The sequence below is a fragment of the Dendrobates tinctorius genome, unplaced genomic scaffold (genome assembly GCF_039654945.1).
Source record: "Dendrobates tinctorius isolate UK_male_01 unplaced genomic scaffold, ASM3965494v1 ptg000319l, whole genome shotgun sequence".
Taxonomy (NCBI): Eukaryota; Metazoa; Chordata; class Amphibia; order Anura; family Dendrobatidae; genus Dendrobates; species Dendrobates tinctorius.
This window is the reverse complement of record NW_027361986.1, coordinates 974123-1000356: the sequence shown is the minus strand read 5'-3', so window position 1 is coordinate 1000356 and position 26234 is coordinate 974123. Positions and strand designations below refer to the sequence as shown.

Genomic DNA, 26234 nt, shown 5'->3' with positions numbered 1-26234 from the left:
TCTAATATCTAATCTGTGTCTCCTCCCATTCAGTTTCATCCCATTGCTTCTAGTCTTTCCTTGTGCAAATGAAAATAAAGATGATCCTTCTACAATGTGACAGCCCTTTAGATATTTGTAGACAGCTATTAAGTCTCCTCTTAGTCTTCCCTTTTGCAAACTAAACATTCCCAAATCCTGCAACCTTTCCTCATAAGACAGGGTTTGCAGACCGGTCACCATTCTGGTCGCTCTTATCTGAACTTGCTCCAGTTTGTTGATGTCTTTTCGACTCTCCACACCAGAAGACGGGACCAGAACGCACCGCTGTCTCCAATAAGGAGATACAGTACGGGTGTGTGCTGAATGGCACGGCTGCACTGCATGGATCACGCCAAAACAGGATAACAGTCCCAGAGAGCTCATGTCCTCTCACACTGTTGGCCAGCCACGCTCTAAGATTACATACTTATACATACAGAGTTATGGTAAAAAATTAAAGTCTGAAAATAGATGGTCACACAAATAATCCTGGTTCCCATACCTTTTTGGATACTTAGATTTACTGTATAAACTTACAATACAGATATTCCTGATTAGAGGCATCATTGACGGGTTCAGTGTGTTGTTAGGGTAATCAATCAATAATCACAAAATTTCACACTGCGGTATCACCACAACATGGAAATAATCAGTTCTACCTTCTCACAGCCAGCCGTGAAAGGAGACAAAAAAGGACGAATATACCATAAATCCATCCTGTTTACTTGTTCTTAATTTACGATCTATTAGACACAGCACTAAAAATATCTAAAATCAAATCAAAGTTAATATAAAAAAATGCATGAGAAATCAGCCTGTGCATTAGTTTTCATCCTCTTAATATATTGTTGACATCATATTATATAGCATTGTGCGCCTACAATTGCTCATTTTGCCTTTCTACCCAGCTAATTCTTCTCTTTTCTCTGCTCTATGTAGAAACAGGAAGTGTCTCGTCCGCGCATGAATCATTACCCTCTTCAGCTCCTGACCCAGCTGCTCCCTCCTACCGGCTGCCAGGGACTTTTGCAGTGTCTTATGACTCATACAGGGAAAATGTACCTCCTGTTTCTACATAGAGCTTAGAAGAATTCAGCTAGTCAGTTTTTAATCATGTGATGTCACAGACCTAATGGGAAAGAGAAAAATTAACTGGGTAGAAAGGCAAAATGAACTTTTTATGATTACAATATATTAAGAGGTAATCACAATTTCGGGCTAACAAAGAGTTGCCGAACGAAGAGATCCAGAAAAATCAAATAAAATAATATTAATTTATTAGTACATGTTAAAAGATACAGATAATAAAAATAGTAACGAAAAACAAAAGCGCCCTAGAGGGGGCACTGGGCTGTGTTACAAAATCCTATGTATTATAATGAAAGCCAGTTGCATAATAAGTAACGGGATTGCATAAAAGCTAAACATTAGGTCAACTGACATCCTAAATGGAATATGAGTATAAACAGTGCCTTTACTGCTTAGCAAGGTGAAAGCTAAAATAGCATGCAATCATGAAAATGTGAAAAACATATATTACCAGGATAATGGTGTACAGCACAGCCACAGGAAGACCTCAGTGTCTTTCCTCACCCCGACGCACGTTTTGCATCCAGCTTCTTCAGGGGGCATATTATGAGGGCAGCACGATGGCTCAGTGGTTTGCACTGCAGCCTTGCAGCGCTGGGATCCTGGGTTGCAATTCCTTCAAGGACAATATCTGCAAGGAGTTTACATTCTCCCTGTGTTTGCGTGGGTTTCCTCCAGGTACTCCAGTTTCCTCCCGCCCTCCAAAGGCATACTGACAGGGAATTTAGATTGTGAGCCCCATTGGGGACAGAGATGATAATATATGTAAAGAACTGCAGAAAATGATAGCGCCATAACAGCAAAGAAAAATAAATAAATAAGAGTATAAAAATTTTGATGGGAGTGCTTCTTTAATTCTGCAAGTTGCTTCTGTAGCTTTGTTCACACTTGTTTCTTGAAATGAAAGAAAAAGCGCGGATGGCACCGCTGTTACTGTATTTCTTCAGATGGTGTGCGGCATTCGGAGCGCTGATAACTAGCAACTTCGGGTGCTAGACCTGGGAATTCACAGTACTGTATGAGTCCAAGTAGAGATAAGGTCGCACTCAACGAGCTGTTGAAAATGTAGCTTGATTTATTGGCACATATTACACGTTAGGCCGGGGGAGTGATATCAGGTGTGCAGAGGAAGCTGACAACGGCCGTTTCACACTGTCCGAGTGCTTTAACGGGTCATCACCCAATGAAGTGCTCGGACAGCGCGAAACGGCCATTGTCAGCTCCCTCTGCACTCCTGATATCACTCCCCCGGCGTGACATGTGTAACATGTGCCAATAAATCAAGCTACAATTTCAACAGCTCGTTGAGTGCGACCTTATCTCTACTTGGACTCACACTTGTTTCTGTTTTAAGAGTACCCATTATGGAGTGGTCTGTTATGATCAGAACTTATCAATTTGTATTTCTATACAAATTTAAGCTTCATGTAAAACTGGCACTGATCAATGATAAACCAAATCGATCAGAGCACATTTAAAGACCCTTCCATATGCACTCGTGCAAACGTTACGGGCGTAAAGTATCCCTAATACGATCGTCCTGTTACCCTACAATTTGCATGTTGTCAGCAGCATATATATCTATGTACACAAGGAAATCAAACTGCCTGTGATTCACGGTACAAGTGCGATCTGCTATGCATGAATCGGTTGCCGGGTCTCCTGATCTGGAATCTATAGCTTCATAGGCAAATATGAGTTTGGATCAGGAGACCTGTGGCCGGTTGGCATATTTTGGTCCTTACTCAAGACAACGAAACACGGATTTGTGAAACCTGGCCTTACCCATTATGCTACAGCCACATCCATGTTTGTATAAATAACTAGACATAATCAGCCAATGCCTATAAGCGTCAGAAATAAAAGGACATGCTACTAAAATAAAATATCCTTAGTAGATAGTCCTTGAGGTCTCCTCTAAAGTTACTAAATTCCTACTTATTAATTTCTTATACCTGGGGAAGTTGAATTACAATCATTAACATCATTAATCATCTATAAAAGTCTCCAAAAAGAGGTCAGCTTAACTACATCCCTGAAATACCCATCTGTTTAGCTATTATTTGGTGACACGGGAGCAGATGATGTATCACTAGGCATATTTGTCATCAGTGGTGACAACTTTGTAAGAGCAGAAATTACTACTCTTTTGCTTGTCACATGGATTTCACCAAAGGACTTAAAAAGTTTCTAGGTACTATGAAAAAGGCAACTAAGCAAGTCAATAAACTCCGTTATCAGCCAACGGCCTACTGGCTTTAAGCCACAACATCTGTATTGACACCAAGAACAACTTGTGGATGAAGTCAACTTATGGCATAACTGGACTCCTCACATTTCTCTAAGCAGTGAATATGGCAAAGACAATACATCATAGTGGTACAAGTACAATACATATACTGTAAAAACCAGTATTAAATACAAAATGTAATGTACTAGGATGATAGTTTTCAATACAGGTTTCTAAATGCCAAGAAGACCATCGAGCTTCATTGAGATTGTTCCAAGTTGGGTTTCCTATATGGATGCAAGCTGTTTGTCGGGATCAATTCATATGTGAGTGGCAGGCTTCTCCGGCAAAGGTTATTCCATATCGGTCTAGTCACAGACTACTAGTCCAGAGATAATTACTGTACTTAGAAGTCAATCACTGCTTAACAAGCGCAGGTTAATTAGGCAAATCTTAATTGCAAGACGCGAGCACTCCCTTATGCCATGTAGATTCACCTATGAACACCATTTAACGCTGATCAATCTTTACATATCGAGTGCTAAGGGGTAAGATCAAAAATTGTATCTACGAGCAAAAACATCTGTAATGTTTTTACTCAGATTTTTTCTTGTCTGACTATTGCTACTATGATTGCAACTAACTAATAGTGCCTACAGTCCTAATATCACCATGGCTAAAAGACAGAAAAGTGGTATGCTCACATAGTATTGCCATAATGTGCTACATGCAGATGTAACAAAGGTTACCATGATAATACAGCTCTGGGATATCACGGAACTAAAAAAGTATAATTCAACATCAATCTTTTAACACTGTATGACTTATGCAATGTTATCGTAATCCTTTTAAGATAAATCTGCCACTTTATTTATTCTGTCCAATACTATGGTTTTCACTGAAATTCTCCCGCCATAGGAATAGACAGGACTAACCGAGCGCTGCCCTTGACCGGCTTCTCCCTGCCCCTCTCCAGCTGATTGACAGGTCTCTCCCGTGTGTGTGTGTACATGTACATAGATAAAGACTTGGCAATCAACTGGAGCTGGGTGGGGGAAAGCTGGCGTGGGTGGCGCTGGGATAGTCCCATCCATATCTAAGGTCCCTGAATGGCTGAAGAATCAAGGGGAAGATTCCCTTTAAAGTGACATAACCTTCCACAAGTTATCAATACATTGCAATACTAAGTGTACAGTATAAACTAGCCAAGATCTATTCAAACCTACTCTGTACATGGCATTAATGGCTACATATTTGCTATGTATATTTTGCAATCCTTCACTAGTGATTGTGTGACGTTTGTTTTTCAGTATTACTCCTTTGTCACTAATAAATGAATAGAAATGATAATTAGGATTGCCCAAGACAAAATTAGTGATCCTATCCGAGGCAAGGGCTAAACAGCAGGAGGGATCGCTGGGGAGTAAATAAGGCAAATAAAAGATCCAGAATGGTTTACACTGTATACTCACCATACACTGATATCATATTGAATGATTTGAGTAGGGGTAGTGGTTATTGAGTGGAAAAAAGGTGGTTTAATTTTTAATAAAAGTTATATTTTACTGTAAATTAGGAGGCTTTGTGCTCAATGGTCTCTTTAGCTTCAATACCATTATTGGGTGTCGTTTCTGGCTCTGAGATCCCATTAACTGCTCAGTACAGGGATTTTAGGTGTGTTCTGCAGTGTCTGACCATTGGATCAATAAAAAGGAAATGGTCAGGGGATTTATCCTGCCTGTGCTATTGCAGCTATGTATATTTTATACTGAAGTGCTGCAGTGTTTCAGAGGAAAACTAATCTTGGATGACTACTAGTTCGAGCCAAGTTCCCAGTGTCTTCTCCTCACCCCACACCCCTAGACTGACAGGTCTCTCCAAATAGCTACCTTCATACAATCAGTATTTGGTCAGTATTTTACATCAGTATATATACAGTTGTGGCCAAAAGTATTGACACCCCTGCAATTCTGTCAGATAATACTCAGTTTCTTCCTGAAAATGATTGCAAACACAAATTCTTTGGTATTATTATCGTCATTTAATTTGTCTTAAATGAAAAAACACAATAAGAATTGTCCTAAAGCCAAATTGGATATAATTCCACACCAAACATAAAAAAGAGGGTGGACAAAAGTATTGGCACTGTTCGAAAAATCATGTGATGCTTCTCTAATTTGTGTAATTAACAGCACCTGTAACTTACCTGTGGCACCTAACAGGTGTTGGCAATAACTAAATCACACTTGCAGCCAGTTGACATGGATTAAAGTTGACTCAACCTCTGTCCTGTGTCCTTGTGTGTACCACATTGAGCATGGAGAAAAGAAAGAAGACCAAAGAACTGTCTGAGGACTTGAGAAACCAAATTGTGAGGAAGCATGAGCAATCTCAAGGCTATAAGTCCATCTCCAAAGACCTGAATGTTCCTGTGTCTACCGTGCACAGTGTAATCAAGAAGTTTAAAGCCCATGGCACTGTGGCTAACCTCCCTAGATGTGGACAGAAAAGAAAAATTGACAAGTTTTCAACGCAAGATTGTGTGGATGTTGGATAAAGAAACTCGACTAACATCCAAACAAGTTCAAGCTACCCTGCAGTCCGAGGGTACAACACGGTCAACCCGTACTATCCATTGGCGTCTGAATGAAAAGGGACTATATGGTAGGAGACCCAGGAAGACCCCACTTCTTACCCCGAGACATAAAAAAGCCAGGCTGGAGTTTGCCAAAACTTACCTGAAAAAGCCTAAAACGTTTTGGAAGAATGTTCTCTGGTCAGATGAGACAAAAGTAGGGCTTCTTGGGCAAAGGCATCAACATAGAGTTTACAGGAGAAAAAAAGAGGCATTCAAAGAAAAGAACACGGTCCCTACAGTCAAACATGGTGGAGGTTCCCTGATGTTTTGGGGTTGCTTTGCTGCCTCTGGCACTGGACTGCATGACCGTGTGCATGTCATTATGAAGTCTGAAGACTACCAACAAATTTTGCAGCCTAATGTAGGGCCCAGTGTGAGAAAGCTGGGTCTCCCTCAGAGGTCATGGGTCTTCCAGCAGGACAATGACCCAAAACACACTTCAAAAAGCACTAGAAAATGGTTTGAGCGAAAGCACTGGAGACTTCTAAGGTGGCCAGCAATGAGTCCAGACCTGAATCCCATAGAACACCTGTGGAGAGATCTAAAAATGGCAGTTTGGAGAAGGCACCCTTCTAATATCAGGGACCTGGAGCAGTTTGCCAAAGAAGAATGGTCTAAAATTTCAGCAGAGCATTGTAAGAAACTCATTGATGGTTACCGGAAGCGGTTGGTCGCAGTTATTTTGGCTAAAGGTTGCACAACCAAGTATTAGGCTGAGGGTGCCAATACTTTTGTCTGGCCCATTTTTGGAGTTTTGTGTGAAATGATCAATGTTTTGCTTTTTGCTTCATTCTCTTTTGTGTTTTTTCATTTAAGACAAATTAAATGAAGATAATAATACCAAAGTATTTGTGATTGCAATCATTTTCAGGAAGAAACTGAGTATTATCTGTCAGAATTGCAGGGATGTCAATACTTTTGGCCACAACTGTAAGCCAAAACCAGGAGTTGGTGAAAAATACAGAAGTGGTGACGTGTTTCTATTATACTTTTCCTCTGATTGTTCCTCTCCTGGTTTTAGCTTACAAATATTGAGGTAAAAAACTCACCGAATACTGAACATGTGAACGTGACCTCAATTTGCGTATAGATAGATAACAATCTATTAGAGTGGGATGGTGACCACTGGGAACAAGCCTTGGACTAGTCATTTGAGATGTTTAATTCCTGGCTGGCTTTTTAAAAGGATGTTTTGTCTGAAATGTCGCAGTTATTTTGGAGTGAAACATAATTGACTAAAATAATGCCGTGACTGGGTAGAATGAATCTCCAGTCAGGTTCTCTTTAAATATTAAAGATTGATGACCATCCTGTCTCTCACAACCATCACGTCTCTCAGGAAAGTCCAGCCTCCCATGACCGTCCCGCCTCTCAAACAGGAACGTCCCGCCTTTCATGACCGTCCTGCCTCTCATGACCGTCCTGTCTCCAGTTTTGTGATCACCAGAAGAAATGACACGTACTGTGCTACACAGGCAATATTTCACAATCAAAAACTACATATTCTCAGTTATTACTTATGTTGCTGAGGAATAAGTAACAATCCCTTCTACCTCAAGTCAGCACATTTACCATCAACCCTCTTGTCCATTTTTCAGTGCAATATCTGAAATGTCATCAGCAAATGGTCAACATGATGATGAGGAAGGTAGTGTAGCTTTTAGCACAAATTGTAAACCCTACTTTCTCCCCTCCGTCTCTAGAGGGAACAAGAAGAGTTTTTCCAAGTCAGGACACAATAGGTTGAAACTAAAAACAAGCTTGACTTAAGAAAATGTACAGCAGCATTTATTTTAATGATCTGAACATGACCATTTCTACAACACTCTTGATGCCTCATATGGGAAACATCCTTTCGAGATTCCCCTCAAACAATCGAAGATAATTGATGACTTGCTCCTGAGTTACTTCACTATCTGGGTAAGCAGGCCATGCAGATGGTGTAGACACATGTTATGTGGTCCACAGTATAGACCACGGATCACCCAGGGTGTGAACAATGTGTGATGGTACCGACGCCACTGTACGCAACCCTAGCCGTATAATGAGAAGTGGCCTAGGAAGCCCTTTTCGCTGCCATGCTTTTGCTTTAGCGTTCTTAGGGTGATTGTTACGATATACACATACAATAAAAGATCCTGATGATATGTAATATTAATAAGACAAGTCATAATGCAGAAAATCTCAACAAATAAAACCTAATTCACTCCTATGTGACAACAGTACCTACGAATGATACTGCCATACAGATTCCCACATTTGTACCGCAATCTGAAGTATGTGCTCTTTATATTCGCATCTAACCATCCATCAAGTAGTCACATCACCGGCGCGCAATCTACAGATTAACATATTATCATTAATTACATAAATCATTAACAATAGCATTTGACATGTGACGGACGCAATGCACGGAGCTGACGCTTCAAGCGTTATCTACAAGAGACAATGGTGCAGGTTTTGATCAAGGGGTTAATGAGAATCTTACACGGGAGGTTGCCATGGTAATGTTAGCATTAGTGCACTGCCATGGCTGTGCTCACTTATCTTCCCCGAATGCATAGAAAAATAATAATTGTGCTAAATGCAGCATACTGCCGAACACGACAAGTCAGTGCACCCCGAATGCGTCTGGATAAATCAATATGGTGATGTGATTGGTGGTTTGTGCGGAATGCTTTTGTTTTCCAGGCGAGGTGGAAACCACCGTTCCTCAGCAAAGATGGGATTCCTATGGGTGGTCTGCGCATGTGGGGAGGGAAGTCCCTTAACCCCCCGTTTGCTAGGTACTCACAGAGCTCTCAGTTTGACCCACATCTTCTTGCTTGGGGCCGATTTCAGCTCGAATGGAGACGTGCATCCCTCCAGCAGATCTTTGTCGACACTGGGAGACTCCATCATTCCTGCGGAAGAGAGGAAATCATGTCAGACGTGTGATATAACTGTTTATTTCGGGCTCTTGGGTACGTCATTGCAGCCAAATGGCAGTTCAAGATCAGATGAGACGTTCAGTTACGGGGGACATGATTGATGGAAACCATATTGACATCGCTGATTGACATATAGGACCTGCTCGTTAAAACTCATATTAAACATGTGACCAAGACCGGGGGGGGGGGCAAAAGGAGCGATGGACAGTTCCCATAAGCACATACCAAAAACGCAATAGACGGATCAACCTGCCAGGACAGATCTATGCCAGCACGGAAAGGGTTCATGCAAATGATCCTTCTCACATGTTCTGTGGTCTCCCCTGTGTCCTTCAGGGAAATCAGTCCATTCTCCTTGCGTTGTGATGAATAAATGTGGGCAGCAGGGAGGGGGGGGGACTAATAGCAGCAGCAATAGCATGAAGCAGGACGCCTGCCCCTTCTGCAGAGGGATCTGCACGCGTGCTACTGAACGAGATAGACTAAGGTCTACCTCTAATCTATGGAGATCCTCCCCCAGTGACTCGAACAGGTTATCACTCTCTGCACATAGTATTTCCATCTATGCTGCAGGATTTCCATATGACCCGTGCGGGAAGTCCTGCTCTCCAGAGGTGCCACGTCTCTGCCATGGCAATGTGACATTTCCAAAACAACGGATTAGCCGGCCGTCAGCAGAAAATTGCACTGCACCAAAAAAAAAAAGCATAATACTTTACAACAGAGAAAAGAGGATATACTCATTAAATCCAAACCATAACACCGTTATTAACAGAGATTAGCATATGCAAAAGCCCACAAAATACTGACAGGGGGACGGCACTGAGGGGTTTCTGGATGTCCATGTCAGAATAATCAGCATCAAGCGGAGATATACTGACAGAAGTAAATGACCTGTGGCTCGTATATACAGATAGATCCCTAAATCACAGATAACAAAGTGGCTTTCCGTGGTTTGCTCAGCAACACCTTGCAAACATACAGTCGCCCGTTTAGCGGCGGACCATCTTATATACTTTGTATTCAGCTCTGGGGCTATAGAAATGTCACTGACATGGAAATGTAACGAGGCATCCTGAACAATCCCCATTGCTATTCAGGTGATAAGTTGCGGTATGGATATGAAGGAAACATTTGCCGAGTGACTGATTTATCTTTTAAGATAAAGGCCAGTTTATTGTGAGCGGAATATTAAGGAACACTTGCATGAGGCCATATAGAAATGTGTCTGTGTATGTTTTCATCAGATAGGCACATAAACAGAAGAAGGCCATGCTTTCCTCGAAACCTATAAATGAATCCCCCAGATATCCCACCGTCACTCAATCTGAAAGATCATGGACACCAAGGAAGCATTTGCACAACATCTGTGTTGTAGCCCACAGCCTTCGCCCTCATTCAGACGTCCGTGTTGTACCCGTTTTTTCACCGATACAACACATATCCATCATAATCTATGTTGCCATTCACATGTTCAAGCTTTTCATGGAGACATGACTTCTTTTTTCCAGCAGCAAAGCTGATCAATGAGTGGAACAGGCTGCCACAAGAGGTGGTGAGTTCTCCTCCAATGAAAGTCTTCAGAGGTTGGACTGGCATCTGTCTGAGATGGTTTAGTGAATCCCTGCATTGAGCAGGGGGTTGAACATGTTGACCCCAGAGTTCCCTTCCAACTCTAGCATTCTATGATTTTATGAAAAAAGGCCAATAAATGTGTATGGGTCCGTGAAGAAGTCATACTACACACGGATGGCATCTATGTGCCATCCGTGTTTAAAGAAGCACTCCCATCAAAGTTTTTATCCTCTCAATACTGTATATTGTAATCATCATATTATATAGCACCATGTACTTACAATTGCTCATTTTTCCCTTCTACCCAGCTAATTCCTCTCTTTTCCATTAGGTTTATGACATCAAGTGATTAAAAGCTGACTAGCTAAATCCTTATAAGCTCTATGTAGAAACAGGAGGTCAATTTTCCCTGTATGACTCATCAGTCACTGCAAAAGTCCCCGACAGGGGGAGGAGGGAGCAGCTGGGTCAGGAGTTGAAGAGGGAAATGATAAACGCAGGGAAAAGAGATTTCCTGTTTCTACAAGGAAAAGAGAAAAGAGAATTAGCTGGGTAGAAAGGCAAAATGAGTAATTGTAAGTACACAATGCTATGTAATATGATGATTGCAATATAGTAAGAGGCTGAAAACATTGCTGGGAGGAGTGCTTCTTTAGCATTGCAAAATATGGGAGAAGCTTTGTAATTTATTTTTTTTTATTCATCCATGATAAACACGGATAACACACTAAAGGTAAAAACGGACACACTGCTGACACAAGCACCATTTTTTCAAGTACACGTTTAAAGGGAACCTGTCAGTACTTTTAGCCGCTATAAGATACAGCCACTGCCTTTCAGGACTTATCTACAGCATTCTATAATGCTGTAGATAAGTCCCCAATCTGACCTGAAAGATAAGAAAAATAACTTTTATTATACTCACCTGGGGGGGGGTGGCGGTCCAGTCCGGTGGGTTTCGAAGGTCCGGGTCCGGCGCCTCCCATCTTCTTGAAATGTTGTCCTGCTGTTTGCTTAAACGCTCCCCGGCATCGTGCTCCTAGACAGGCGTACTTATCGGCCCTGTTGAGAGCAGAGCAGATTCCTGCAGTGCGCAGGTGCTGGGTCTCTGACCTTTCCCGGCGCTTGCGCACTGCAGGAATCTGCTCTGCTCTCAACAGGGCCGATAAGTACGCCTGTCTAGGAGCACAATGCCGGGGAGCGATTAAGCAAACAGGAGGGCGGTATCACAAGAAGATGGAAGGCGCTGGACCAAGACCAGCGACACCCATCGGACCGGACCGCCCTGCATGTGAGTATAATAAAAGTTATTTTTCTTATCTTTCAGGTTGGATCGGGAGCTTATCTACAGCATTATAGAATGTTGTAGATAAGCCCTGAAAGGCAGTGACCGCATCTTATATCGGCCAAAACTGATGACAGGTTCGCTTTAAGCATGGACATATGAATGGGGCCTTATACCAGGGAGTCAATGATACTTGGCGCTTCATGGAGGTTCTGCATGAAACCACTTTAGGGAGCTATTCTCCCCTAAAAGCAATAGTTTTAAAGTGAACCTGTCAATAGGATTTTGCTAAGTAAACTGCAGACATTGTCATGTTGCCACTGTCATACTGATTAAAATAACACCTGGGATGAAGAAATCCATCTTGTGGTTCTTGTGTAATCAGTATTGGAATTTTTCGGTTAATGAGATGCTTGGGCTTCGGGGCAGTACTGTAGACAGAGACTTATCTTCCTGTTTATAAGCCAGAGAAACCAAGTAGAGACCTGCCCACAGGCCGCTCCGAAGCACAAACAGTCTCTTTCTGTGTCTCTGTGATGAGGAACATGTTTGTGCTTCGGGGCGGCCTGTGGGCAGGTCTCTTCTTGGTTTCTCTGGCTTATAAACAGGAAGATAAGTCGCTGTCTACAGTACTGCCCCGAAGCCCAAGCATCTCATTAACCGAAAAATTCCAATACTGATTACACAAGAACCACAAGATGGATTTCTTCACCCCTGGTATCATTTTAATCAGTATAACAGCGGCAACATGATATAGATAGAACAGATCGATATCCTGAAGATGAACCCACTCCCCCTACGTAATATAAAGTTGCACCATTTAGTGCCCTTCATGTGCAGATTATTGTACTGTTTTTAGGCTTGTTTAACCTAATAAGTACAACAAATATTTAAAAAACAGTGCGGAGTCCTGTGTATTTTATCAAACCAGCAAAAGTAGAGCAGACAGCTGTGAGCTGATATTATCAGGCTGGGAAGTCATTGGTTAATGGGCCCTTCCCAGTCTAAAAATACCAGCCCACAGCCACCTCAGAAATGGAACATCACATGAGATGCTCCAATTCTGGTGCTTTGCTTCACTATTCCTGATTGCCTTGGTTTGGTGGCAATCAAGGTAATAGGGATTGGGGTTGATTTCAGCTGTAAAATGTCCAAAAACACAGCTGACATCAAGCACTGGTGTAAGTAACCCCATTACTAACCCAGTAATAAAATAAAAAAAAAAAAACACACAAAAATAATTTATTTAAATTAACACTCGACGACACTTTCCCTGATTTTTTTTCTCGCATTGCACTACTCCAATTTATGCGCTAATGTGAGCGAACCCTAAATCTGCAACTTCTGTAGAAAAAAAACATTTTGCAAAGTTAAAAAAAATAAAACTATGGAAACTCCTCGCTTCCATGACTCCTTCACTAGGCTTATGCTGGTCTCTATATTACCAGGCTTCATGCTGTGACATCTCAGGTGGTACAGTCTACAGAAACAGCAGTAGAAAAGGTAAGATAGTTACAACGAGTAGCAATCTATATATATAAAACTGAATGTATGTATGTATGTATGTATGTATGTATGTATGTTTGTATGTATGTGTGTATCACCAACCAATCACGAAGCATCTCTCATTTCACCAGAGCTGGTTAAAAGAAGCTGAGCTGTGATTGGTTGCTATGAGCAAGTTTTCCCACTTGACAACACCTCAGCAGACACTGACATGGTGGGAGAAATCTAGCATCTCTGAGAACATAAGCTCCCAGCCATTGTCTGCCCCCCAAAAAGGAGCAGAGAGCACATGACAGAAATGAATCCCCCCCTCCTGTGCCCATATACCATCACACATCCTCCATCCCGTAGGCACATCTTTCCTCTTCAAGGGATCATTGGTATGGAAGTCACAGCAAATCCATCCAGCACTTTGGTTTTGACCCCAGGCCTCTCTTAAAGGGATCCCCGGTAAGGAAGTTAGGACCGTTCCACTCAGCTCTGTGGTTCTGACCCCAGGGTCTCTCTTAAAGGGATCTCCAGTATGGAAGTCAGGGCAAATCCATCCAGCGCTTTGGTTCTCACCCCGGCCTCTCTTAAAGGGATCTCCGGTATGGAAGTCAGGGCAATTGCCTTCAAATGCTCTGGTACTGATCCCAGGCTCTCTTAAAGGGATCTCCTGTATGCAAGTCAGGGCAAATCCACTCAGCGCTCTGGTACTGACCCCAGGCTCTCTTAAAGGGATCTCCTGTATGCAAGTCAGGGCAAATCCACTCAGCGCTCTGGTACTGACCCCAGGCCTCTATTAAAGGGATCCCTGGTATGGAAGTTAGGACCGTTCCACTCAGCGCTCTGGTTCTGACATGGAAAAAGGTTGTCCAGCTCCACGATGTAGTGAAAACAAATGTCTTTTATTCACTTCAATCGATACAGGGTAGAGGTTAAAATGCCAGCATAGAAGATATACTATAGATGCTTGCGTACGCAATGCGTTTCTGGTGTCTTAGTTACTATGCCCGGGCAGCACCGGGCTCTTCAGCTAGTGAGTAAATTAAAAAAAAAATATATGCCAAAGCTATATATACAGCTCTGGCAAAAATTAAGAGACCATTGCAAAATTTTCAGTTTGTCTGATTTTTCTCTTTATAGGTTTATTTTTTCGAATTTCCAAACATTAAATTTTGTATTTATTTTCAGAAAATGAGAAATGGTCAAAATAACAAAAAAAATGCAGTGCTTGCAGACCTCAAATAATGATAAGAAAACAAGTTCATAATCGTTTAGAAACAACTATACTAATGTTTTAACTTTTAATATTTTGTGGAATAACCATGATTTTTAATCACAGCTTTCATGCGTCTTAGCATGCTTTCCACCAGTCTTTCACACTGCTTTTGGGTGACCTTATGCCACACCTGGTACAAAAATTTAAGCAGTTCTTCTTTGTTTGATGGCTTGTGACTATCCATCTCCCTCTTGTTTATATTCCAGAGGTTTTCAATGGGGTTCAGGTCTGGAGATTGGGCTGGACATGACAGGGATTTGATGTGGTGGTCCTTCATCCACACATTGATTGACCTAGCTGTGTGGCATGGTGCATTGTCCTGCTGGAAATAACAGTTCTCAGAGTTGAGGAACATTGCCTGAGCAGAAGGAATAAACTGTTATTCAAGGATAACCTTGAATGCGGACTGATTCATATGTCCTTCGCAAAGATTAACCTGCCCAATTCCAGCCTTGATGACGCATCCCCAGACCATCACCGAACCTCCACAAAATATCACAGTGGGTGCAAGACATTGTGGCTTGTACGCCTCTCCAGGTCTCCGTCTAACTATTAGACGACCAGGTGTTGGGCAAAGCTGAAAATTAGACTCATCAGAGAAGATTACCTTACTCCTGTCCTCTATGGTCCAATCCTTATGGTCTTTGTTGAACTTCAGCCTGGATCTCCTTTGCTTCTCATTGATAAAAGGCTTTTTTCTAGCTTTACATGACTTGAGCCCTGCCTCTAGGAGCTTGTTACGAACTGTTCTTACCGTGAACTTCACCCCAGATGCCATTTGCCATTCCTTTTGTAGGTCACTTGATGTCATCCTGCGGTTGCTGAGTGACATTCAAATAAGATGACGGTCACCTCGGTCAGTGGAGTCGTTTTCACCCTCTGCCAGTCTGTAGCTTTGTTGTCCCCAATGTCTGCTGCTTGACTTCGTTGTAATGGACTCACTGTATCCCTCTGCTAGTAAAGCCAGAATTGAGCCCTTCTTTTCCTCACTCTACTTTTCTTTTCAACTCCTTTGGCATGGTTAAAAGTAGATTTTTCATTCCTATTACTTTTGGGATATTACTAGCACTTGTTTTGCCATCCAGCTTGTCCTATTGCAAGAGGATTGTGAACACCACAGCAGGTTTTTTTTTTTATACTTTCCTTCGATAAATAAGATTTGGTTTAGGTGATCACCTAATCAGAAGCACATTAAGTAGAATGAGGTATACTCTGGCTGGAATTCAACTGACACTGGAATGGAATGGCTGTCAGACATGTAAAAACGCTGATCTTTATAAATAAAACTGTGCAGTGGTCTCTTAATTTTTTGCCAGAGCTGTGTGTGTATATATATATATATATATATATATATATATATATATATATATAGTTAGGTCCTTATATATTTGGACAGAGACAACATTTTTCTAATTTTGGTTCTAGACATTGCCACAATGAATTTTAAACAAAACAATTCAGATGCAGTTGAAGTTCAGACTTTCAGCTTTCATTTGAGGGTATCCACATTAAAATTGGATGAAGGGTTTAGGAGTTTCAGCTCCTTAACATGTGCCACCCTGTTTTTAACGGGACCAAAAGTAATTGGACCATTGACTCCAAGGCTATTTCATGGACAGGTGTGGGCAATCCCTTTGTTATGTTATTCTCAATTAAGCAGATAAAAGGCCTGGAGTTGATTTGAGGTGTGGTGCTTGCATTTGGAAGGTTTTGCTGTGATGGAAACATGCGGTCAAAGGAGCTCTCCATGCAGGTGAAACAAGCCATCCTTAAGCTGCAAAAACAGAAAAAACTCATCCGAGAAATTGCTACAACATTAGGAGTGGCAAAACCTACAGTTTGGTACATCCTGAGAAAGAAAGAAAGCACTGGTGAACTCATCAATGCAAAAAGACCTGGGAGCCCATGGAACACAACAGTGGTGGATGATCGCAGAATAATCTCCATGGTGAAGAGAAACCCCTTCACAACAGCCAACCTTGTGAACAACACTCTCCAGGAGGCAAGCGTATCAATATCCAAATCTACCATAAAGATAAGACTGCATGAAAGTAAATACAGAGGGTTCACTGCGCGGTGCAAGCCACTCATAAGCATCAAGAATAAAAAGGCTAGACTGGGCTTTGCTAAAAACATCTAAAAAAGCCAGCACAGTTCTGGAAGAACATTCTTTGGACAGATGAAACCAAGATCAACCTCTACCAGAATGATGGAAGGAGAGAAGTATGGCGAAGGCATGGTACAGCTCATGATCCAAAGCATACCACATCATCTGTAAAACACGGCGGAGGCAGTGTGATGGCTTGGGCATGCATGGCTGCCAGTGGCACTGGGTCACTAGTGTTTATTGATGATGTGACACAGGACAGAAGCAGCCGAATGAATTCTGAGGTATTCAGAGCCATACTGTGTGCTCAGATCCAGCCAAATGCAGCCAAACTGATTGGTCGTTGTTTCATACTACAGATGGACAATGACCCAAAACATAAAGCCAAAGCAACCCAGGACTTTATTAAAGCAAAGAAGTGGAATATTCTTGAATGGCCAAGTCAGTCACCTGATCTCAACCAAATTGAGCATGTATTTCACTTGTTAAAGAGTAAACTTCAGACAGAAAGGCCCACAAACAAACAGCAACTGAAAACCACCGCAGTGAAGGCCTGGCAGAGCATCAAAAAGGAGGAAACACAGCGTCTGGTGATGTCCATGAGTTCAAGACTTCAGGCAGTCATTGCCAACAAATGGTTTTCAACCAAGTACTAGAAATGAACATTTTATTTACAATTATTTAATCTGTCCAATTACTTTTGGTCCCTTTAAAAACAGGGTGGCACATGTTAAGGAGCTGAAACTCCTAAACCCTTCATCCAATTTTAATGTGGATACCCTCAAATGAAAGCTGAAAGTCTGAACTTCAACTGCATCTAAATAGTTTTGCTTAAAATTCATTGTGGTAATGGCTAGAACCAAAATGAGAAAAATGTTGTCTCTGTCCAAATACATATGGACCTAACTGTACATTCCAAAGGTTTTCAGTGATGTTCGGGTATGGAGAACCCAAAACATCCAAATGACTCTGATCAAAAGTTCACATACCCCATTTCTTAATACAGTGTATTACCCCATCTAACATCAATGACAGCTTGAAGTCTTTTGTGGTAGTTGTGGATGAGGTTCTTTATTTTCTCAGATGGTAAAGCTGTTGTAATCTCTTATATGCTCTGTAGGACTGGTATCTATCACTGACTATATGGCGGTAATATCAATATTGGTCTTTATATAGAGATTATTTTCAGTAACAGTGCAGTCATCTGCTGAGGTTCTCCTCCACTATTAGGGTATGTTTCCATGCTACGAAGTAGCAGCGCTTTAGCCTAGCAGAAAGCCCGCTCCGCCCAAAGCACTGTCCCCTTTTTAACGAGCGGTGATACCTCTTCTTCCTCTTCACCCCCTTACACACACTGGGAAGCGCACAGGGACAGACCACAGGGAGGTGTAAAGGAGCAGGGAAAGAGCAGAGCACACACTGGGTAGTGCACTGTGACAGAGACAGAGCAGAGCACGCACTAGGAGATGCACAGGGGCAAGGACAGAGCAGAGCACGCACTGGGTAGTGCACAGTGACAGAGACACCCCCCTGACGAAGGCAGACGCCGAAACGCACGTCGGGGTCGGGCGCATCCTAGGAATCCTGCACCACTAATACCAGGTACTAATCGGGAACTTCTCTTGCATGTACTGTTTTATCTTTGGCGCAATGAACTCAAGATAGGCGTTCAAAGCGGCCATTGTGACTTTACCCTACAAACTTGTATATGCATTTCTTTTGCCTTATCTTTGGCGCAACGCATTCTAGATAGGCGTTCAAAGCGGCCATTGTGTCTTTACCCCATATGCCTGTATATGCATTATTTATAATATTTGTAATGGTACCTTTTCTGCATTTGCACTTTATATATTGAGTGGTACATTCTTGCCCTGTTTCTTATCAGTGACACCTCACAAAAATGCTGATATATTCTAATTATTAATTTGTAAACTGTTCCTGCACTTGCTCTTTTAATTATTGCACTAATATATTTTTGTGAATTGGTTCTTTTACACCTTGGGGGCAAGGTCACGTCATTCTCTCCCAAATTTACACATCACACGAGGACAGTTCCATTTCGCACCGTAGCCAGGGTCCGCGCACCTAATATCCCTGACGGTAGCTGATTGGCCTTACTAGGTTCAACTTGCACTTCGACCCCCTCGAGAGGGATACAGATGGGCAGGGGAAGCACGGTCTGTCCAGGGGGCAATACTCGATTGACAGAAGCGGGCACAATTATTTTGCCGAGCAACTTTCCATCACTGTATGTTTCCTGTGCCTGAGCTGCCCATATTAGTTGCTGGAAGACCCTCCTTTGAGGGGTATGGACGCTCACAGGAACTGGTCTGGGGACTCATTGATGAGAAGGCTCCAGAAGTCTTTAAGCATGTTCATGCCCAAGGTGACGGTGTGGTCTTTGGCCGCTTCTCCTCTATCACCTTCTCCCTACATCTTTTCCGCAGACCACTATGTTCATCCATACCACGACTGTAACCGTGATGGGCAAGAGGTTAGCCGCCGTGGGCTTAATCACCAGCTACCCATTCTGGCCGTTTCGCCTCCGTGAAGTGCCGGCGAAATATCCCTCAGGCATGTTAGTAACCTGAGAGCCAGTGTCTACTAGACAACGCACTGCTCGTCCGTTCATCTTGGCCCAGACCAAGGGAAACGAGGTTGGTGGGACTTTTGTTACTCCTTCTCAAACTTTCAGGCTCTGGGCGGCGCCCCCCCCAAGCTTGGAGCCATCTAGTTTTACAGATGTCGCTGGAAAGGTCGGCTCCACCGGCTGCACCACCTAGCTATATGGCCAGGTTCGCCACAGTTTTAACACATGAAGGGTCCTCTTAGACGGGTGATGCTAGCCTCTCACGTTGAGGGGCAGCCTCTCTGTCTCGCACTAGTGGACTGGACTCAACGGCAGGGGTTCTCTTGGATTCAGTCAATTCTTCACGGATCTGTTTAATCTCCCTCCTCAAGTCTTCCACCCATTGGGGGCAGTGGCTGTGGTGTCGGCTACCTCCCCGCTCCGGACCTTCCCCACCAGTACTATCATTCCCTGCTTCAGCTCGCGCTTGCGAGCCTCACTCCCGACCTCAGAGAAAGTCATGCTTGGGTTTAAACCCCCATGCGCTCTCGCAGTGCCTGCTTCATCATCACGTCACGCAAACCCGTCACCAACTGACGGGTCAATCGGCCCTACGCCTATGCCATCCTTCCGGATTATGGCAGTATGGAGTTCCTGCAGGGCATTCATAAACTGCTTCAGGTCTCCCCCTCTCTTTGAACACAGTGGAACAGTCGCATGCGCAGTTCCCCTACGTCAGTGGGGTCCCCATGCATCTCCTCAAGTAGAACTTTATCCAGGTATCTCTCACCTGGGGGGTCTAAGCATAACAGAGTCCCGTGCCTCCCCCTCTAGGGCCATCACTGCTATCTCTGCTTCCAGGGTCGGCATCATAGGATGCATCCGCATCATCCCTCGGAGGCGCTCTGTCCAACGCCACAACATTGCTCCCAGAAAATTTTGGAAAATTATTTAACATGGCTCCCAGAGATATGCTAGACCTGGGGCTTCCCCAACTGCTTGGTCTGTCGCCACTGCGCCGTTGTGAAACATCCTGACGACTACACCACTTGTAAGAACCTGCAGGTACGGAGGATGTCGCCATGGATCTGAGACAGACCAAGAGTTAAAGGTTTATTTACAGGGATTTTCACTCCAGGCAGGGAGGAGCAGTAGGGGGTTAAATGAGACAGAGTAAAACAGTAAAGCAGAGCAATGGGGCTGAAGGCAGCTATTAGACGGTAATGCAGGGATAAACCTCAGGTAGTTATAACTTATCAGTCCAGATAAAGCTTGATTAAAGAGTCTACATCTCCCACGTCGGCACCGGCAACAGCGGTGCTTGCAGTCTCTAAAGTCTCTTTTCAAGATGAAGTTGGGACCTTCAAGGGTTAAAGCATGGAGCTGATGGGGAAACCGGGTCTCCCTGCTCTGAGTCTCTGTATAATACCCCGCCTGTCTCACCGCAGGAGCGATGCTGCACACACTGATAAGTCTCTTTGCCACACTCGTCACTGTGGTCCACGGGACTGCGTGCTTGGGTCACAGTCTCTGTACTGTCAGGGGGGAATTCTCCTCTGGTTACAGAGTCTACTGGGTCCATGTACTCACATATGGCGCTCACAGCTTCAGTCTCAGTCCTCAGACGGTGGGCCTGGACACTGCGGGGCTACGGCACAGCTGTCAGCTTGCTCTCCTGCGCGCTGCACCTTCCCACGCTCCCTCTCCTCTGTTTCCTGTGCGCAGCCCTCTGTTTCTGGTCCCCACCCCCCACAGTCACATGGAGAAGTCGGTTCCAGTCAATAAGTCTTTCCCCCCCCGGCAACACTGCTGTCTGGCTAGGTGGTTCCGGACACGGAGCAGGAGAGGTAACCCCTTTTGCACTCTTCTTCCTCTTCACCCCCTTACACATGCACTGGGAAGTGCACAGGGACAGAGCAGAGCACGCACAGGGAGGTGCATAGGAGTAGGGACAGAGCAGAGCACACGCTGGGTAGTGCACTGTGACAGAGACAGAGCAGAGCACGCACAGGGAGGTGCACAGGAACAGGGACAGAGCAGAGCATGCACTGGGTAGTGCACTGTGACAGAGATAGAGAAGAGCACGCACTAGGAGATGCACAGGGGCATGGACAGAGCAGAGCACGCACAGGGGAACTGAGGGAATGCCTGCACAGGGCAAGTGCAGGAAATAATAATTAGGCGCCGAGGCACGGCCTGATATACCTGACACCGGACGCTGGTAAGATCGCTTCCGGGTCAGGACATAGACTAAAGCCTAAAGAACCCGGTAAGCGCGCGGCCGAGGCCTAAGAGTATGCGGAGAGGCCACAGGCTGGAAGCACAGTGGCAGCGCAGTGACCCTAATCCCTCCAGCCCATTGGGAGACCGGAGCGTGGGGAGTAAAGGCGGACATGGCGGTAACAGTACCCCCTCCCTTACGCCCCTCCCTCCTACGTCCGGAGAGAACCCTCCCAAGAATGCAGGGAGCCTGAATGTTCTCTCGAGGCTCCCAAGACCTCTCCTCAGGACCGAAACCCTTCCAGTCAATCAAGAAGAAGGCTCTAACTCTCTTCATGGCCAGTATATCCTTTACTTTAAAGACATCCCCTGTGTTAATGGATGGAGAAGAGTGACTGGATGTGGCATGGAAGCGGCTGAGAACCACGGGTTTAAGGAGTGACACATGGAAGGCCTTGGGAATACGGAGCGAAGCAGGCAACCTCAGTTTATAGGTAACATCACTGACTTGCTTCAGTACCTCAAAAGGACCGATGTAGCGGGGACCCCATTTGTAGGACGGAATCTTGAGCCTGGATGTGAGCCAAACCCTCTCACCCGGAAGATATGTAGGCGAATCCAAGCATCTCTTATTTGCATATCCTTTAATCTTGCTGGAAGCTTTTTCAAGTGCACCCTTAGTCTCCTTCCAGATCTGAAAAAACTCCTTGGACATGGAGTCAGCTGCTGACACGCCCGAGACAAGGGAAAGCGGAAGGGGTATGTTGGGGTGTTGTCCAAAAACGATGTAGAAAGGAGACTAGGCAGAAGATTCGCTGGGATGATTGCTATATGCAAACTCTGCCCAGGGAAGAAGACTGGCCCAATCATCCTGATGGACATTCGTAAAGTGCCGAAGATCAGAAGTTAGGACCTGGTTAACTCGTTCTACCTGGCCGTTCGTCTGAGGGTGATAGGCCGAGGAAAAATCCAGAGTTACCTTCACGAGTCTGCAGAGAGCTCTCCAGAAGCAAGAAAAAAAATTCCAGCCCCTCTATCGGATACTATGTGTAGAGGGAAACCATGAAACTTGAAGATATGATTAACAAAGATTTTCACCAACTCTGGAGCAGATGGCAAGCTGGGAAGAGGAATAAGATGAGCCATTTTAGAAAAATGGTCCACCCCCACCACCAAGATAACCGTACAATCCGAGGAACGTGGCAGGTCAGTAATAAAATCCATGGCTATATGCTGCTAGGGGGCCGAATGTACTGGAAGAGGATGCAGGAGCCTGGAGGGACATTGTCTTAAAATCTTGTTCTTGGTGCAAGACGGGCAAGAGGCCGTAAATTCCTTCACATCTTGATGGAGGGAAGGCCGCCAGTAGTAGCGAGACATGAAAGAAAGGGTCTTCTTGATTCCAGCATGGCCCGTCAATTTAGAGGAATGACCCCAGCGAAGTATCCTGACCCTGTCGTACTCTGCCAAGAATGTCTTAGGCCTGTTTGACACATCCGTTTTTTAGCTCAGTTGAAATCCGGCAAAATGGTGGAAAATAGATGAAACAAACGGGTGTCATTTGACGAGAGAGAGAGATTTTTTCAGCCGCCAGAACCGAGGTTAGGGCTAAATTTCCAGCTGAGTCAATTCCACAAGGCATGCGCAGTATAAAATGCGGATCCGGACGGCCAAAAAAACGTTTCATTGTCCATCCGGGCAAGTCGGCAGATGCCAAAATTTTGGCAAATCCGTATAAAAACGGATCCAACGGATGACCATCCGCCAAGATCCGCCGGTATTGCAACTCAATGGGAAAAAAAACGGATCCACCAAGAAAAATGGCGGATCCATTTTTTTAGCAAAACGGCGGATTTTGACTGATGGTGACAGACAGGTGTGTGAAAGAGGCCTTACTCGGTGGTGGGGTAGTAATCCTGAGTGGAGCCACGGTGATTACCCTAGAAGGGTCGATGATGTGAGAAGGGACCTCCTCAGTACCCTCCGACTGCAAAAGGATCTAGAAAGAGCATCTGCCTTAACGTTATTGATGCCTGGCCGAAAGTGGCATTTGAAGTAAAACCAACCGAAAAACAGGGACCATCTAGCTTGTCGAGGGTTAAGCCTTTGGGCAGACTGAATTTATGCTAGATTCTTGTGGTCGGTGTAGACAATAAAAGGATGTATGGCTCCTTCAAGAAGATACAGTCACTCCTCCAACACAAACTTAATGGCCAACAACTCTCTGCCTCCAATGTAATAGTTGCATTCTGATGTGGAGAATGCTTTGGAGAAAAAAAACACAGTTGACTAATCGACCCGAAGAAGACTTCTGGGAGAGAACAGCACCAGCTCCCGTGCGTCCACCTTGAGAATAAATGGCTTGCTAGCCTCTGGACGATGCAGTACAGGAGCCTCTGCAAACACCCTCTTTAAGGTTAAGAAAGCCTCCTCCGACTCAGACGGCCAGACCTTGGGGTTAGATCCTTTGAGGGTGACAGACGAGATCGGCTTAGTCAGTGAAGAGAATTGCGGAAAAAATTGTTGGTAATAGTTTGTGAAGCCAAGAAATAGTTGTATGGCCTTAATCCCCTGAGGTTGTGGCCAGTTGAGGATAGCAGACTGTTAGGGCTGGCGTAACGCACAAAATTATAAAATAATAGTAGGTGCGTTTGCTGTCCGGAGTCCACCGTGCAGAAGTGGTACACTGCTGCTAGGTAATGGTGGACGCTCTATATGGCGGTACAATGACGAACACACGCGGGTTAAACGTCACCCGGTGTGCACAGGACGAACTCTGTTGCTCCACAGAGCCGCACTACCGCTAAACACAAATACCGAGCCTGTTAACGCTCGAGGAGATAAACGCTCAGTATATGGTCACAGGACTCGGGCCCAAGGACACAGGGCCAGCGTCCCTCTAGACCTACTGAGCATGCTGCGCCGCAACCGCCAATAACTGAGGCTGACTGCAGCGAAGCGACAGTGACTGCTGCGGTATGATAGTGCCCTATAGTAGGCGACACCATCGGACGCTAGTGCTGTGGACTCATGTGCATTGTGGTCTATAGCTTAGCCACTAACTGGCGCTGACTCTCATACTATTAGCCTAACCACATGCATAATATCCAAGGGAGGGGAATCTTAATAAGTCATTCACCAGGTACATGCATCCGTCATCATCTACACATATAGCAACTAGAGTCTATACTAGCGCATGGCCGAGCGGCCATGCGAGTCTTTTATAGCCAAGACCTTCCGGAACCTTCCAGATCTCCCTGATGGACCAATCAGAACTGGAGAAGGACCTGAGCATGTGACTCCCGATCCCCAATGGGGAATCGTCCCATGAGCTTGCTTAGTGGAGCGACGGAAGGACTTAGATTCTGGAGTCTTTTGCTGCTGGCCAGGTTGCATTGTCATACCTGAACCAGAGGTGGCAGCAGCAACCGATTCCACACTGCTGGTCTGGACAGAGCGCCGGGACCGACGAGTCTGCTGAGCAGGCTCCACTGCGGCCGAAGGAGGATGGGGGTCCGCCGAGCGCAAGGCTCTGGATTCCTGCTGTGCAGTGGCAGGAACCCGACGCCTAACAGCAGACACCTTTTCGGGATCCATCATAAGACCAGAATCGGAGATAACATTTCCCAGTAATGGTAAGGATGTCTGTTCAAAGACACACTTCTCGAACTTGGCGTAAAGCTGATTCTCTCGTAGTCGCAGCAATACCTGGCAAACATTCCTTCTGTGAGTAGACAGCTCCGGGGAGAAAACCAGAATGTCATCTAGGTAAACCGTTGCAGAGACCGAAGGGCATAACTACCGTATATACTCGAGTATAAGTCGATCCGAGTATAAGTCGACCCCCCTAATTTTGCCACAAAAAACTGGGAGAACTTATTGACTCGAGTATAAGTCTAGGGTGGGAAATGCTCCATAGATTATTCCCCCATATGGTGTCCTCAGAAGAAGCTCCATAGATTATTCCCCCATAAGAAGCTCCATAGATTATTCCCCCATATGGTGTCCTCAGAAGAAGCTCCATAGATTATTCCCCCATATGCTGCCCCCATAAGAAGCTCCATAGATTGTTCCCTCATATGCTGCCCCCATAAGAAGCTCCATAGATTGTTCCCTCATATGCTGCCCCCATAAGAAGCTCCATAGATTGTTCCCCCATATGCTGCCCCCATGCTGCTGCTGCATGTAAAAATAAAAAAAATGACATACTCACCTCTCCGTCACTGGGTGTCAGATTCTCACCTGTCCTGCGTCCATGGCTGCTCACCGCTATCTGCCACGTCATCAGTCAGTGACGTTCAGACTGCAGGGGGCGAGGCGCGCACTAACCACGTCACCGCGCCCTCTGCTGTCTGAAGTCACTGACCGATGACAGACAGCAGCAAGCAGCCATGGACGCAGGACAGGTGAGTATCGCTATACTTACCCGTCCTGACACTGTGTCTTGAGCCCTCAGCTTCTCCGCGCTCTCTTTTCCTGCCTTCAGCGGTCATGTGGTACCGCTCATTAAAACTCATGAATATGCGCATATTCATGAGTGTTAATGAGCGGCACCACGTGACCGCTGAAGGCAGGAAGAGAGAGCACGGGGAGAAGCTGGGGGCTCAAGACACAGCGTCAGGACGGCCAAGTATGACCTGACACGTCCGCCCCCTCCGACCCCCTTTGTATATGACTCGAATATAAGACGAGAGGGGGACTTTCAGCCCAATTTTTTGGGCTGAAAATCTCGACTTATATTCGAGTATATACGGTAAATACTCGTAATGGCGGTCCCAGGTGTTAAATGCAGTCTTCCAT

At 44.7% G+C, this 26234-nt stretch overlaps 1 protein-coding gene across 3 annotated transcripts in view; it reads right to left on the bottom strand.

The window, feature by feature from the left end:
• PDE1B (phosphodiesterase 1B) overlaps positions 1–26234 on the bottom strand; it is a 491911-nt gene that overhangs the window by 448643 nt on the left and 17034 nt on the right. The window contains exons 1-2 of one of the 3 annotated variants that reach the window (XM_073561418.1): positions 9134–9469; positions 8773–8881 (exon numbers count right to left, since the gene is read on the bottom strand). In XM_073561418.1, the coding sequence (XP_073417519.1) occupies positions 8773–8879 (107 nt within the window). In that variant the 5' untranslated portion in view covers positions 8880–8881; positions 9134–9469. Of the gene's footprint in view, positions 1–8772; positions 8882–9133; positions 9470–26234 lie in introns of those variants that run through there. The other 2 variants (XM_073561419.1, XM_073561416.1) reach the window with 2 other exon arrangements.